We start from the raw sequence: 13,673 nt of genomic DNA, 5'->3' as shown, positions 1-13,673 counted from the left end.
GACTCTGGTGTTTCACAGTCAGAGAATTCTAAGTCACCAGCTAACAACAGGCAAGGAAGCACCGCGCTCTGTGCGAAGAAGCTGTTCGGCGTTTCCAAGGAAGATCAGGAGGACAGTGATGCTGACCACAAACAACGACTAAGGGCAGAGTCCATGCAAAGGCCGCCAACCAATCACACTGCACGTGGCCCTGCACACTTCTGACCCTTTCCATAAAAGAATCATCATCTCCCCTTGACAGAGGTGAGTTTTACAGGTGTCAGCAAGCTAAGGCCTGTGGGCCAAATCAGCCTATTACCTGTCCTGGTAAACAAGGTTTACTGGAACTCAGCCATCCTACTCGTGTATGGACTGTCAATGGCTGCTGTCACACCACGACGGCAGAGCTGAGTAGCTGGGACAGGGACTGCAAAGTCCATGAAGCCGAAAATACTGACTACCGGGCCTTTTATAAAAAAAGTTTGCCAACCCCTGCTAAGCTTAGAGTCTAAACTATTACTAAGAGTGACCAAGGCTCTCAGTTAAAGCTTATATTTAGGGTCTTCACTTTCTTCCAAGTGCGCTGGTTCCAGACCCCTACAGGATAGATGGGGAAATCCCGTCTTCTAGCCCAAGTCACTAAACCAAGCGGGAAAAATCAATTCCTTGGTCTCTACATGGAAATGGAAGCAAATTCATTTTGCTGATTTTGCTTTCGAAGGAATTTAGCTGCACCTGATTTTAAAATTAAGAGGGAAAAAAAAACCCCTTTATTCAATAGAGAAACAGAAAAAGAATAACCAGAGCTACAGACACAAATAAAACATAATTCTGGGGGGTGGGGGAGGCAAGGGAAGACAAGTTAAAAATTTTTAAAGTTAGAAGATGATAGACTAGAAATCTCTGGTGGTAGAATTACCATTAAACAACCCATCACAGCTGGCTGGCCTACAGTTGTAACTTTCAAGATGTTCTTCCCTGTGATCATTTCCTCTGAAAAATCTGCTTAGAAGAATGAACATTGTTTACAGATCCTCAATGGCTCTTTATCTTTTACCTTTTCAGAGGCACCAGGAGAGTTATAGTAACTCACCATGGGGTTAACTGTCTTCAAGAATCCAGAAGGAACCAGATAGAGAACGTGGGTCTCCTTCATTTCTACCCAATATCATTTGAAATCTAAAGTTGTTAATTCTCTAGTCCATATGTTTGTGCATTTTCATAATCTCCTCACCACCATGCCAAGTCTTTTGCCACAGCCATCAATCGGCAGTTACAAACACTGGTGTGAATACGGACGTCCGAGCCATCTACGGTCACCTTAAATTGCTTTGTATTTTCAGTATATTTAAACCCATTTCTGTCTTTCCCTAAATGTATGTTCCAGTTATTTCTGGAAACAGTTTGCATGAACAGAATCACTATGATAAGAAATTAGGTAAGGTTGATGGCTTTAATATAAAAGAGACTGTCTATATTGATGCAGAAACACGTTTTATACTTCCAAATTAAATCTGAGCGTGCTGGTTTCTGCACACTTCAACAGACTGAGCACTCCATGCGCTTTCAGAACCCATTTTCATTTTAATCCTAGGGATCTTCGGCACTCAGATACCTGATGAAAGCTAAGAAAGGGCTAACAATCCAGCTGGGGTGAAATGTGGTGCTTTGTAAGCATTATGTCCTTTCAGCCACTGAAGAGGGAAAAATCCAACCTCCACTCTGTTTCCTACTGACTAGCGTCTCCCCGGCCCTACGCTGCTCGTTCAACCAGCTGAGTGTGTTTCTGAGACGGCCTCCATCCGCTGTCAACGGCTGTCCCTGCTAGCCCTTTCCCGTGCTGGGAGATGACAGCAAAGTGCCGTCTGGCTTCATGAGTCACCGACAAGTCATCTCTGTGAACTAGCTCTCTGGCAGTATGCAACCGAGCCACCAGGCAGAGAGATGTTCGTGTTTTCAAATAGCAGCTAACAAGACCAGACCATCGAGGGGCACGCAGAACCCTTCTGGACTGTGACAGGCAGGGGAAAACAGAGGGCCTTTTGCCAATTTCACCGTGGCCAAGAGGGCCCAAATCCGCCTGAGGAGAGCGAGGAGGAAGGCTCTGAGACGCACCTTATCTGGAGACAGTAACAGGCGCACCCCAGCAGTGAGCACTCACACACTCAGCTCTCACTGCCCCTTCATCAGGTTCATACGCACGTGCCCACTGCTCAGGTCAACTCTCTGACCTTACACATGAGGAATGAGACCTAGGGGTGAGGAGGGAGGTGCAAAGTCCCAGGTTTACCGTCTGTTAACAGTGGAATCAGAACTAAACTGGGGACTGATATTCTGCAGCACCTCACCTCCTGGGCCTCTTAGCTCCTGGACCTGGCTTCTAAATTTCCCAATGGGTCATATCACAAACTCAAAACTGTAATTTCAGTCCAACTTGCTTATAACACTGCAGTGTTCCAGACAAGGAAAACAACTGTTTCCTTTCTCTGGCTCCAAGCTTCTCCTAGTCTGTGAAATGGGGAGAATCAGCCTTACAGTCTACAGGACATTATAACAATGAGACAGCATGTTAAAAAGCAATCTGGACTCTAACTCTGAATTCTCAACTCAGGACCCTTGGGATTAGTGATATCAAAAGCAAAATCTTACGTGTAGCCATTATGTGCATTTTTCTGGGTGAAGAATTCTTTGTCTTCATCAGACATTTCAAGGAGTCCCTGGCCCACAAGACTTGGAACTGTTATATATAACGCTATGTGAACTGTGAGTCATAGTTTTTCAACATTATGTCTATCTGCTAATGCTGTAAACATCCTGCTTTTTGTCCTTCCATAAAAGTCAAAGCCTCTATAACTCACATATTTATATGTCTTTCTGCGGTTGAAAGACAAAGGGGTGAGAGAGAAATCATCAAAAATTCAGCTCTGGCCAAATGGTTTGCTCTCAATTACAGGTTCCAAACGGCACACGCCATGGGGTCTCAGATCGACGTCAGCCAACCTTCCTGCATCAGTGAGTGTTTGCTGATACTAAATAAGTAACTCATTGTATTCAAACTTAACCTTGACTTTACAGCAAGTCTTTCCTCAAGGAATTAAAAGCGCTTCCCTTTGATTTAATTTCTCTCAGTAGGGCAGAAATGGATGAAATACACCTCCTCCTTTTTTTAACTGAAGGGACAAATGGGACCCAGAATATTCAGTTACCTACCTGACACAGCAAGTCACATAAGGACACAGAGGGAAGGGACCCTCTTCCTTAAGGCCCTAGCCTGGTGGGCAAGACGGCTAATGACTTGGAGCCCCCCCAGCTGGAGTATGTCTCTCTTGGCCTGACTGGTACCACCTTTGGTACCAGAAAGTCCTCAAAGGGTCACACAGGAGGAACCTATGCTGTACCAGCTTCATACCCCGCAGGATCATAACAGCCTGGAAGATTGGTGACGGAAAGGCTGAGATATGACCAAGCCCAGGAGATACACCATGCTGCTCTCTGAGATCCATTGCCCCACCCAAGCAGAACACCGAGAAACGTAAGCCCAAATTGGCTTCTTTCCTGTAGTTGACCTGTACACAGAGCCCTTCCCTTGGTCAGTCTCCAAAGCGCTTATTAAATGTTTACGCACCCTGGCCTTGGCTTCAGAATTCAGCCCATTATGAAGCCTGTAACCACTAAGGCTCTCCAACCTTCACTGACCACCTGGTGCTAGAAGTAAACTGAGAGCCTGTTCTCAGAAGGAATTCAAAACAGCTTCCATTTAAGCCAAGCAATCCTAGCTCGCCTTTGATTCCCAAAGTCCATATACCCTTACTTCCAGTACTTCGATGGGTAGGAGGTTTCACAGGCCTCAAGAATTTGAACAGGACTGCCTCACCCTGATGGAAGAAGAGGCTCTGCGTTTGCCTGGGCTGCTGTAAAGCCGCCACCCCAGCAGACGGGGACCATCCTCACCTCTACCAGTCCTGTATGCCAGCATGCGAAATTAATGCAGTAGAGGGGAGGACGTGATTCTTTTAAAAGACATTCAATTGAAGGCTTAGCAACAGCATGATATAAAACAAACAAGGTGGGCATCTCACTTAGTTTACTGTGCTCTTCCAGGAGAAAGTTCCACTTCCTGGTCTTGACATCTGCAATGACAAGAAACAAAGAGGCAAATGTGACACCTTGCTCTCATATAATGTCATTGCACTTAATCATTCCCTGGTTTTATAACCCCCCAAGGAGACTCACGTGATGTGGCTGATCTTGGGTGCCTGGCACTATGGACACAGAAATTGAGAGGCCCTGTCCTCGTGGCTTTCACAGAATTCAGGGAGGAAAGACAGGCAAATGTGGTGACAGCACTGGCTTATAAGAGTGGTGATAAAGGGTGCTAAGGGGACACATCCCTGGGGACGGCCCTGCAGGTCAGGAATGCCCTGAATTTCCAAGGTCAGGATAATACTTGTAGCTTACACTTATTCAGTGCTTACCTTAAGCCAGAGACAGTGCCAAGAGGTTCATACACATCATCTCCTTGGCTCCTCAATAGGCTACAAGCTGGGCACCATTATTAGCTCCATTTTGTACATGGGAAACAAGCTGCATATGTGGCCAGAGTAGTCAAACAGCGTTGGTTCAAATCCCAGATCTGCCACTTCCTGGCTGTGTGACCTTGGGCAAGTTATGTAACGTCTCTGTGCCTCAGCTCCCACATCTGAAAAAAGGAGGATCCTACAGCCCCTGCCTCACAGGGTTCTTGTGAGGATTATGTAAAATTTAAATGTCAAATGCTTATGAAAGGGTATCTGGTAAACAATGCACACTCAAAAAAAAAGGGGAGTAATTCTAAATCATGATGATGATAACAAGGATGCCACCTCCTGATTAGCACAGTGGAGCATAACCTACATACATTAACTAAGAAGAGTGAGCATCTCACTACCCAGCGCTGGCCAATTACTTAGAGAGCTTTTCCAACCAATCAACCCACTGAGAAAAGCAAGCTCCAAATCAGCAAGTGCTTCTTCCCAGGCAGCAGTAGTTAATTCTTCTAGGTATGGTCACTGAGGGAGCAGGTGGTTAGGGAAACGGCACTGTAGACATAGTGAGTCCACTTCAGGAAAAAAAGCAAGCTGGCCTAGGTGTAACCTGACAAAGACCAAAGGCAGACAGACTACTCTTTTTTTCCTTCTTTGTTATTTCCCATAATTTTTTCAGATCATTTTGCTTTTTTTTCTTTTCATTAAAGTATAATCAGTTTACCATGTGTCAATTTCTACTGCACAGCATAATGTTTCAGTCATACATATATGTACACTTATTCCTTTTCATATTCTTTGTCATTATAGGTTACTACAAGATATTGAATATAGTTCCCTGAGCTATACAGAAGAAACCTGTTGTTTATCTATTTTATATATAGTAGTTAATATTTTCAAATCTTGAACTCCCAATTTATCCCTTCCCATCACCTTTCATTCCTGGTAACCATAAGTTTGTTTACTATGGCAGACAGACTACTCTTGATATGGGAATAGTGCAGGAGGCCCTTTCTGACAGCTTGATCCTAACAATGGCAGGGCAGCAAACAGGGAAGTCTGTGGATAACTGCTATGGATGAAATGAAATGAAATGAAAAATAAAATGAAATGAAATAAAATAAAAACAGAGCCAATCATGGGTTTTCGATGTCTGCGTCTGGGCAGGGTTGGATGTCAATATTTCAGCTGTTCACATTCAGGTGGGAGGTTTTAAAGGTTTGTTTTCTACTTGCCAAAGGAAACACTAAAACCACTTCAAGAATGGGAATATGAATCCGTAAAAGCCACACTGTTTTGTAAAACAACATGGCCCAAGCTAAGAACGAAACCCAGGAATTCAGAATTCTTCTGTTCCTTATTCTGATAGGGCAGCTTTTGAAGAACCTCACAAAACATACAGCAAAACTGCTCTGCTTTGGCTGGTGGTTTTCAATCCTGACTGATTATAGACCCACCTGAAGATTTTTTTAAAATGCCAGTGCCCAGGCCCCACCTCAAGCCAATTAAATCAGTATCTCCGGGTGGGAACCAGGCTTCAGTGTCTACATTGGGGTTGGGGCTCGGCAATCTGTGTTTTACCCACCCCTCAAGGTGGTTTGGATGCATGCTCAAGTTTGAGAACCATTGGCTTTGTCTACCCAAAGGCATTTAATTTTATGGCAAACATCTATTTTTCAAGCTCTCCTAAGGACAAAATAAAAATAGGTGAGTTTAAGTGGCTGAAGCAGTAACTTACCTGCTTCCACCAAGAAGACACTGACCAGGTGACTGGGGAAGGAGTCTTCTCTTTGCGAGGCCTTTAAGGACAAAAGAGGCCCCACTACGTATTCAACCACCTGGAACAATTTAGACAGCACCTTTCCATAGAGGAGCAGGCTAAGAAGACTCTATTAAGAAAGTCCTCTCAGAATACTCAAAGAGGGGAAGACACCCTACTCTGAGATCACAGACCACTTTGCATCCTGGGAGCGAGGCAGAAGCCAATTACTTGCCATAATTTCTGGAATCCATCTGTTGAAACAGTGCAATCAGGCCTTCTGAGTAGCCGATGTCTGCCTCGAAGCGGGCCCGGGAGATGAGCACGCACTGCCCTTTGACAAAGGTGAGGGAGGGAGCTGCAGGAAGGCAGGCCTGGGCCACGCTGCCGCTGCCAGTGGAGGGCGGCTCCCTGCGGCCCTCGGCCCCTTCCAGAGGCTGCAGGGTGACAGCAGGGAGGTGTTGGGCTGCTCTCACTGCCAAAGAAGAAGAAAACAGAGATGACGACCCAGGAGGCTTTCATGCGGCCCTGGATGCTCAGGCAGGCAGAGGAGGAAAGCAGGAGCAGGGGCAGGAGTTACATCTGGCAGGCGGGTGAGATGGGGACTGCCAGATGGGGAAGGCGTGCCTGTGCGCTTTCACTGGGGCTTCGGGAATTTCGGTATTTCCTGAACCTGACTCTTCTATTCCTTAGGTTTTCAAATTTTAAAAACTCAGAATTCAGAAATGAACACGGGAAAGAGGAACCTCAGCAGGATGAGTAAACTTACTAGATAATTTCTGTTGCCGTGTCAGAGAAGCCACCCAGGTGCGTCAGCACACCCGAAACCACCCATTTAACCCTATGCCCAGGTGACTGCTCTGCCTGCCGCTGGGAGGACAAGGAAGGAACGCAGGACCATCAGGCCACAAACACACAGTTTGGAACCTTACTTCCTCTATTACTGACACATTTTAAAGATTAACAGATTTGATGACATAAAACTAAATTGTCAAAAAACACAGGCTGAAATGAAAGGCAAAACTCCTGAATAAAGATACTTGCAAGAAATATAAACAGAGCTCATACTTTAAAAAAATACAAAGATAAGAAGACAGAGATGTAACCAATTCAAAAGAGGAGGGGAAAGGACTAATAGACATTTGGAGAAATGTGCAACTTCACAAATAATCAGAGTAATAAAAAGCCATGTTTTACTTACCAAACCTGCGGGATTAGGAAAACAGACATCAGCATTGCCAGATGGGAATAAAACCTTCTGGAAAACAGTTTGGCAATATATGGCAAGAGCCCTAAAAAGTGGTCATAATGATTCAACTTCCAGGAATCTATCTCAACTAACAGTTGAAAATACAAAAATTTATAGACCAAAATGTTCCTTACAGCTTTAACACTGGGAAAACTGGGAGCAAGTTAAAATTAAACAAAAAGAAAATGATTTACCCAATTTCCGACCCATCCTTACAATCGAATGTTATAAAGTCATTAATTTCTTTTTTTGGAAGAAATTTTGGAAAAGACAAAAATAACAAAAAAACAATATTAAGTTCAACAGTATGAAATCATTTTTTTGGAGGCCAAAGTGGTTCAATAATGGATACATACACTTTTCATTACTCTGAACTGTTTAATATGCACCATTGAAATAAAAACGCTTATGCAGGAACACCAAGTGAAAAAGGCAGGATATAAATTAAATTGCATATATAAAATATTGTATGTTTTAATGCACAGGAAAAAAGGCTGGAAGGAACAAAACTAAAATGCTAACAGTGTTTAAGTGAGTGGGAAGAGATGGGGGCTGTTTTTCTTCTTTGCACATTGATATGCTTTCCATATGACTGATGACGAGTGTGTGGTAGGTTAAAGAGGCAAAATTCAGAGGCGTACCCAAAGGAGAGTGACATTAAAGACTGACAGAGATAGTCTTTATATTTTATATTAATAAAAAGTATAATCTACTAAGAAGACACAGCAATCATGAACTACCTGAAAATTAAGAAACAAATGCACAAATCCACAATCGTTGCAAGAGTGTTCAAGGTGTATCTTGGTAGAAAGCAGACTGAGTGTGCCAAACACTGATAAGGATGCAGAGGAGCTAAACAACTCATCATCAGCAAAATTCATATGAAAGCTACAGAGAGAATTCTGTGCCCAATAAACAGTTTTCTAAAGAAAAAAACATGTGGAGCATTACCAAAAACAACCGTACCACCCAAGAAAACATAAATGAATTTGCAAAAGCGGAAGTCATCCAAGTCACCGTGCACTGTGGTCAGAGAACAGGAGTAAAAAGATGACAAGACAAAACAAAGACTTTCAAAGAGTCTTTGTAGGTTACTTTTGTATACATCTATAAAAGTATAAAAAAAGTAAAAAAGAAAAAAACATTTGACCTGACATGATAAAGACTTTGTAACAGTGGAAATCACTGGTTTAACACAAGCAACAGTGAGACTACCAGGTGTCAAGACCTGCAGTCTTTTTTTTAATATTATTTTTAACTTATTTATTCATTTAATGTTTTTTGGGGGTGGGGGAGTAATAAGGTCTATTTATTTATTTCAATGGAGGTACTGGGGATTGAACCCAGGACCTGGTGCATGCTAAGCATGCGCTCTACCACTGAGCTATCCCCTCCTCAACAAGAACTGCAGTCTTAATCCCGAGCACTGGTCTTCTCCTCCCAGTACCTAACAAATGGATTAAAATAATGGTAAAAGTGAGCTCCTCAAAAAGATCACCAGCAGCTTCCAAAAGAAGAGATGCCACTGGATGCCGTGCATTTCAATAGGTAGAGGCCAAGGAGAGACATTCTGCAGGGAGCTGTCCCATCATCCCCGGAAACTGTCCTGGTGACTCCAGAGAATTCTACCTTGTGCCCCCAAATGGTAAGGGAGTGACCTCACCATGCACCCTCTGCTTTCGGCTTTTTGAACGGGGTGGGACAGAGAGGGAACAGGAGTGGCTGCCAGGATTGACAAGCAGAATGGGAGATGAGAACACCCAGGGCTGACTCTGACTGAGGTGCAGGCTCCAGGCCCCGCGAGAAGGTGGCAAAAACCTTGGTGGAAGACAGTCAGCAAAGCCTCAGAAGGCAGTGTGGGGCACCCAAGGTGCCCGACCAACACCAGACATGGCACTGGCTGGAGCCAGTCTGGGCAGCACTCCCTCCCCGCACTCTCGGGTTAACCAGCCACAGAGAGAGTATGGTGAGGTTCTGCATTGTTTGTTGAACTGTTACCCTTCCTGGGAGCAGGGGGTTCACAGCTGCCTGGCATGGCTGGAGCCTGCAGTCCAGTAGGAATATGCACTCTCAAGTCAGATTGCCTGGGTTTGAATCCCAGTTGCACAACCTATTGGCTATGTGAGCCTCTCTGGGCCTCAGTTTTCCCATCTGTAAAATGGCTGTTATATGGAATAAAAGAGTTAGCATATATAAGGGGCTTATAACAACCTGGCATGTAGCAGGCTCCCTTAAGTGCTACCTTTTGTTAATATGACCAGTGACTTCCTCCCAAGGACCTGCCTTACTAGGCTGGCCATGGTGAGAAGGAAGATGGGCCTTGGCACCCAAAAAGCCATATGAACAACCAGCTAGACGACATCTGCTCCTCCAGAGGAACTTTTCAAAACCAGCATCTTCCTGCACGAGGGGCAACAACACAGCTACTTACTTAGGGCATCGTAGTCCGTCATGCTGAAGTTCCACGTCTTGGTGGCAGGATCTGAAATGAAACAGAAGTACCTGGTTTGCCCACAATGAGGCTGATGGCTGTTGTTATAAGTTGTACTTGGATATTTAACAAAGGTTTATTGAATGAATGAATGAATGAATGAATGCTAAGTTCAAAACAGTTGACTGAAAAGCCCCTATTGCCGTACAAAATCCCTGCAGAGAACAAACAGCAAATATAAATGAGGATAATGCTTCTGCTCTGCCCTTGTGGATGAACCAAACTGAGTACATCACTTCATCTTGCTCAGCCAGTTCCATCGCCTTTGAAATGTAAATAACACCTACTTATGGCAAAGAACTGTTGTTAGGCTTCAGTGCTACAAGGCATAGAAAGCACCTGGCAGGGGCATCTGCCTCTGAGTAAATATCCATCTATGCTCTGTATGGCCATGCAGCAGCCCGAGTGGGGCAACGGTTTGAAGGCATGTCTGTTACAAAAGGAAACATGAGCTAAAATAGAAAATTTTTAACAACTGGATGGACAGAATGTGCCAATGCACTCTCTTTATATTTATGAGAAACTGTCAGAGTTAAAGAGATTCTAGAAATATGACAAAACATCCGAACAAGAACTAGATGGAAGACTTATTACCGTAACGTCTGCTGGACAGACTCTTAAACACTGCAATGAGCTCCACATTGTACCCGATCTTCACCTGGAAACGGTCTCCATCCCTTATGCACATTCCCTGCTGGGAGCTTGCCGCTTTCTGGAGTGGGGTCCCTGATTTCTGTTGGAGTCTTCCTTCTGTCTTAGGCGTCACACTCCCTGAGCCACAACGGATGTCAGAAATGTTCTGCCCGGAGGTGGAGGGTCTTGACATCCTGGCCTCTGATTCAGGATCCCTGGGTCGGAAGGAAGAAGCTGCTGTTTCCTGGGAATTCTTTGCTTTGGCCAAAGGCTCATGAGCTGTGTTAGCAAAAGGTGTCAATGTGGTCTCATGTGAAGCCTGAGGATGACCATAACCTAACTCATAACCCAAGAGCTGTTGGCTGGTGACCTCTGGAGGGCTGTGTGCCAAGGGAGGGGAGATGCCAGTGACAGTCATTTGGCTCGGTGGGCTGTGGCTTGGGCAGGCTGTGGGCATCTTCTCTTGCCTTTTCCATGTCCCCTGTGTCCACGTTGAGGTGCTGAGTTGAAAACTCTGGGAATTTGGGGGTCTCTGGTCACCATTCGATGAACTCCTGGGATTCTGTTGCTTGAAAACAACACCATGGCTCCCTGAGTTAGAAGGATCCCTGGGGGGGGTTTGAGAAGGGCCCTGCTTGGACTGGGAAGGTGTGGCAGCAACGGTGAAGCCAGAGCCTGCGTTCTGACGCTGTTCTGCCAATAATTTCTCAGCTCTACGGGCCAGAGCCTTTTGCCGATTCTCTTCAATTTTTTTCCTCTGCTCCTCTGTAAGAGGCAAGGACATTTTAACAGGAAAACGCTCATGCAGGAATGTCGTTCTTTAATCAGAAACTTGGCAAAAGCTGAGGAAGGAAAAACAATATTGAAATAAACATTAAATGTATTTATTTGCTTACTTTGATTTTAACAAGCTTTTGTGCCAGGAAATGCACAAGAAGCATAATCAGAGAATAAATTAAGGTTTCTTTTATAATTAAACACACACACAGGGACAGTAGGTACCATATGCCAAAAACCATGACCTTGACAAAAAGAGCAAAAAGCAAGGTCGATCAAATCCAAAGCTGAAAAGGTTATTTCAACTGCAGTATTTCTCTCTCTCATGCACCAGCCAATACAAGTTATCAGATCTCAAGAAAGTTATGCAGTGCCAATTAAATCCATCAGATAACAAGAAGGGTGACATTTCAAACTAGAAAGGATAACGGATTAGACTGACATAGACCAAAATAACCAAATACCATGGAGTGACCCTTGCTAAAATAGCCTCTTTCCAACCTGGAAGAAGGAAAAAAGCATTCACATCACACACACTGCACACTAAATTCACCTGCCTCCCTGCCCCCCAAAATCAATCCTTTTATCATTCCTGGCAAATCAATCTGCAGATGGTCAGGTGCAAACCTTAGCGTGCTTTCCAAACCTACCACCATGGGGCAATCGAGTGACTCTTAAGAAAAATAAGGGGAAAAAATATATATATTCTCATTGCACAAATTCAGATGCTACATAAAGAAAAGAGTAAAACTAATCTGTAATCTCATCATCCACCAATAACCACTGTTCATAATTTAAAGTAAAGAATAATTCTGATTTTTTCCTATCTATATCCATAGATACATGTCATGTATTTGGAAGATAGATGAATTTATTACAAAATAGGATCATTAGTGTTCTGTTTTGTATCCACCCCCTCCCTTTTTTTCTTGCCAATTAATTTACCTAAGTCATTTTTCTATGAGCTGAGTCACTTTTACAGTACCCTAAACCCAGGGCGCTGGAAACCAATTTCTCTGGCTTGGTTCAGAATAAATAGCTTCCATCCAACGTAGTACCATGTGATGCTTACAATGATAACATGGGGACCCCGAGGAGTCAAAGGTTTTCATCCTTGACAAGAACTTCCTTGACAAGAACCCCAAACATCTATCTCCTGAGACCTCCCACTTCCTCCAACCACCAGCAGTTAAGAAAGGGTTAGGGAACGGTTTTGTTCCCGGGGCACGGATGAAGCTCTCAGGCTCCCTGAGTAAAACACTCTTGCCTAACTTTCCAACCAGGGCTCTCCTGAGCCCCCAAAACTTCCAGGTCCAAGTCCTGGTGCGCTGCCTCCACTAGCCAGGGGAGTCAAGGCCATGGAACGAAGTCCCATTGATCAGCCCCGAACTTATGGTCCCGCCACACGGACGCCCCTCTTCTTTTCGCTGGGACCTGTGTTCCACGCTATTTGGGGGTGCGCCTTCCCCCGACTCCGCAGTACGGGAGAGCCACGTCCCACTCCCACCCCTATCACCTCCACTTGGATTCACCCTTCCCGTTGGCCTACTCCCTGTCCCAGGCTACCATTTGGTCTCGTCCGCCTCCGCCGCCTTCCTCCCAGTTTCTCTTCTCACCTAGAGAGAGGCCTGGAAAGCGAGCCACGTTCGCGGCCGACCCCGAACCCAGGCGCGTCTCCAGAGCCCTCCCGAACCAGATTACTTCTCCGGGTGGCCGGTTAGGAGCCGGTATTTTAACGCTGCCAGTTCGCTCGTCTTATTTCAGGAGCAGGGCCTGGAGGTAGTGTTGGTGGCGGGGTTGTTCACCGTGGAACTACATTTCCCAGCAGGCAACGCGGCCCCAGCTACGCTTCAAAAAGTTAGCGTTATGAGAAGACCTGAGCGGCGCTGCAAGGTCTTCTGGGATTTGTAGTTTGAACCCGGAGCCTGGTGAGAATTAGGAGAGACGCAACGTCATGAGAGGGGCTAGAATGGTGCACCCTGGGAAGTATAGTCCTTGGTACCCTCAAAGGTTTCGTGAAATCTTTCGAGTTCTGGATCCTGAAAGCCTGGGTCCTTCAGGTTTCCTAAATTGGAGTCTCGCTGACAGAGCTCTCAGAAGGCTGTCAGAGCTGTCTCCAAAGGGCTTCCCAGACGGGCAAACAGATTTGGTAGCTCTTAATAAAAGAAGCCCCAGAGGCATCCATTACTGAATTGATAACCTTGCAGTTTAAGCCCCACTTGCTGTTCAACTCCAGCCTGACCTTCCTGGACCAAAAGAGAG

At 45.0% G+C, this 13,673-nt stretch overlaps 1 protein-coding gene across 3 annotated transcripts in view; it reads right to left on the bottom strand.

The window, feature by feature from the left end:
• SMARCAL1 (SNF2 related chromatin remodeling annealing helicase 1) overlaps nucleotides 1–13,239 on the bottom strand; it is a 51,432-nt gene extending 38,193 nt beyond the window's left edge. For 2 of the 3 annotated variants that reach the window (XR_012507160.1, XM_010948727.3), the window contains exons 1-5: nucleotides 13,028–13,239; nucleotides 10,596–11,476; nucleotides 9,942–9,992; nucleotides 6,497–6,736; nucleotides 4,059–4,109 (exon numbers count right to left, since the gene is read on the bottom strand). Coding sequence is in view for 2 of the 3 variants with exons in the window: in XM_010948727.3 (XP_010947029.2) it covers nucleotides 4,059–4,109; nucleotides 6,497–6,736; nucleotides 9,942–9,992; nucleotides 10,596–11,418 (1,165 nt within the window). In the remaining variant the exon portion in view is untranslated. Of the gene's footprint in view, nucleotides 1–4,058; nucleotides 4,110–6,496; nucleotides 6,737–9,941; nucleotides 9,993–10,595; nucleotides 11,477–13,027 lie in introns of those variants that run through there. The other variant, XM_010948729.3, reaches the window with a different exon arrangement.
• Nucleotides 13,240–13,673: the final 434 nt, after the last annotated feature.

Source organism: Camelus bactrianus, chromosome 5 (assembly GCF_048773025.1).
Source record: "Camelus bactrianus isolate YW-2024 breed Bactrian camel chromosome 5, ASM4877302v1, whole genome shotgun sequence".
In the NCBI taxonomy this organism is placed as follows: domain Eukaryota; kingdom Metazoa; phylum Chordata; class Mammalia; order Artiodactyla; family Camelidae; genus Camelus; species Camelus bactrianus.
The sequence above is the reverse complement of the archived record's forward strand: the minus strand, read 5'-3'. Positions and strand labels throughout refer to the sequence as shown.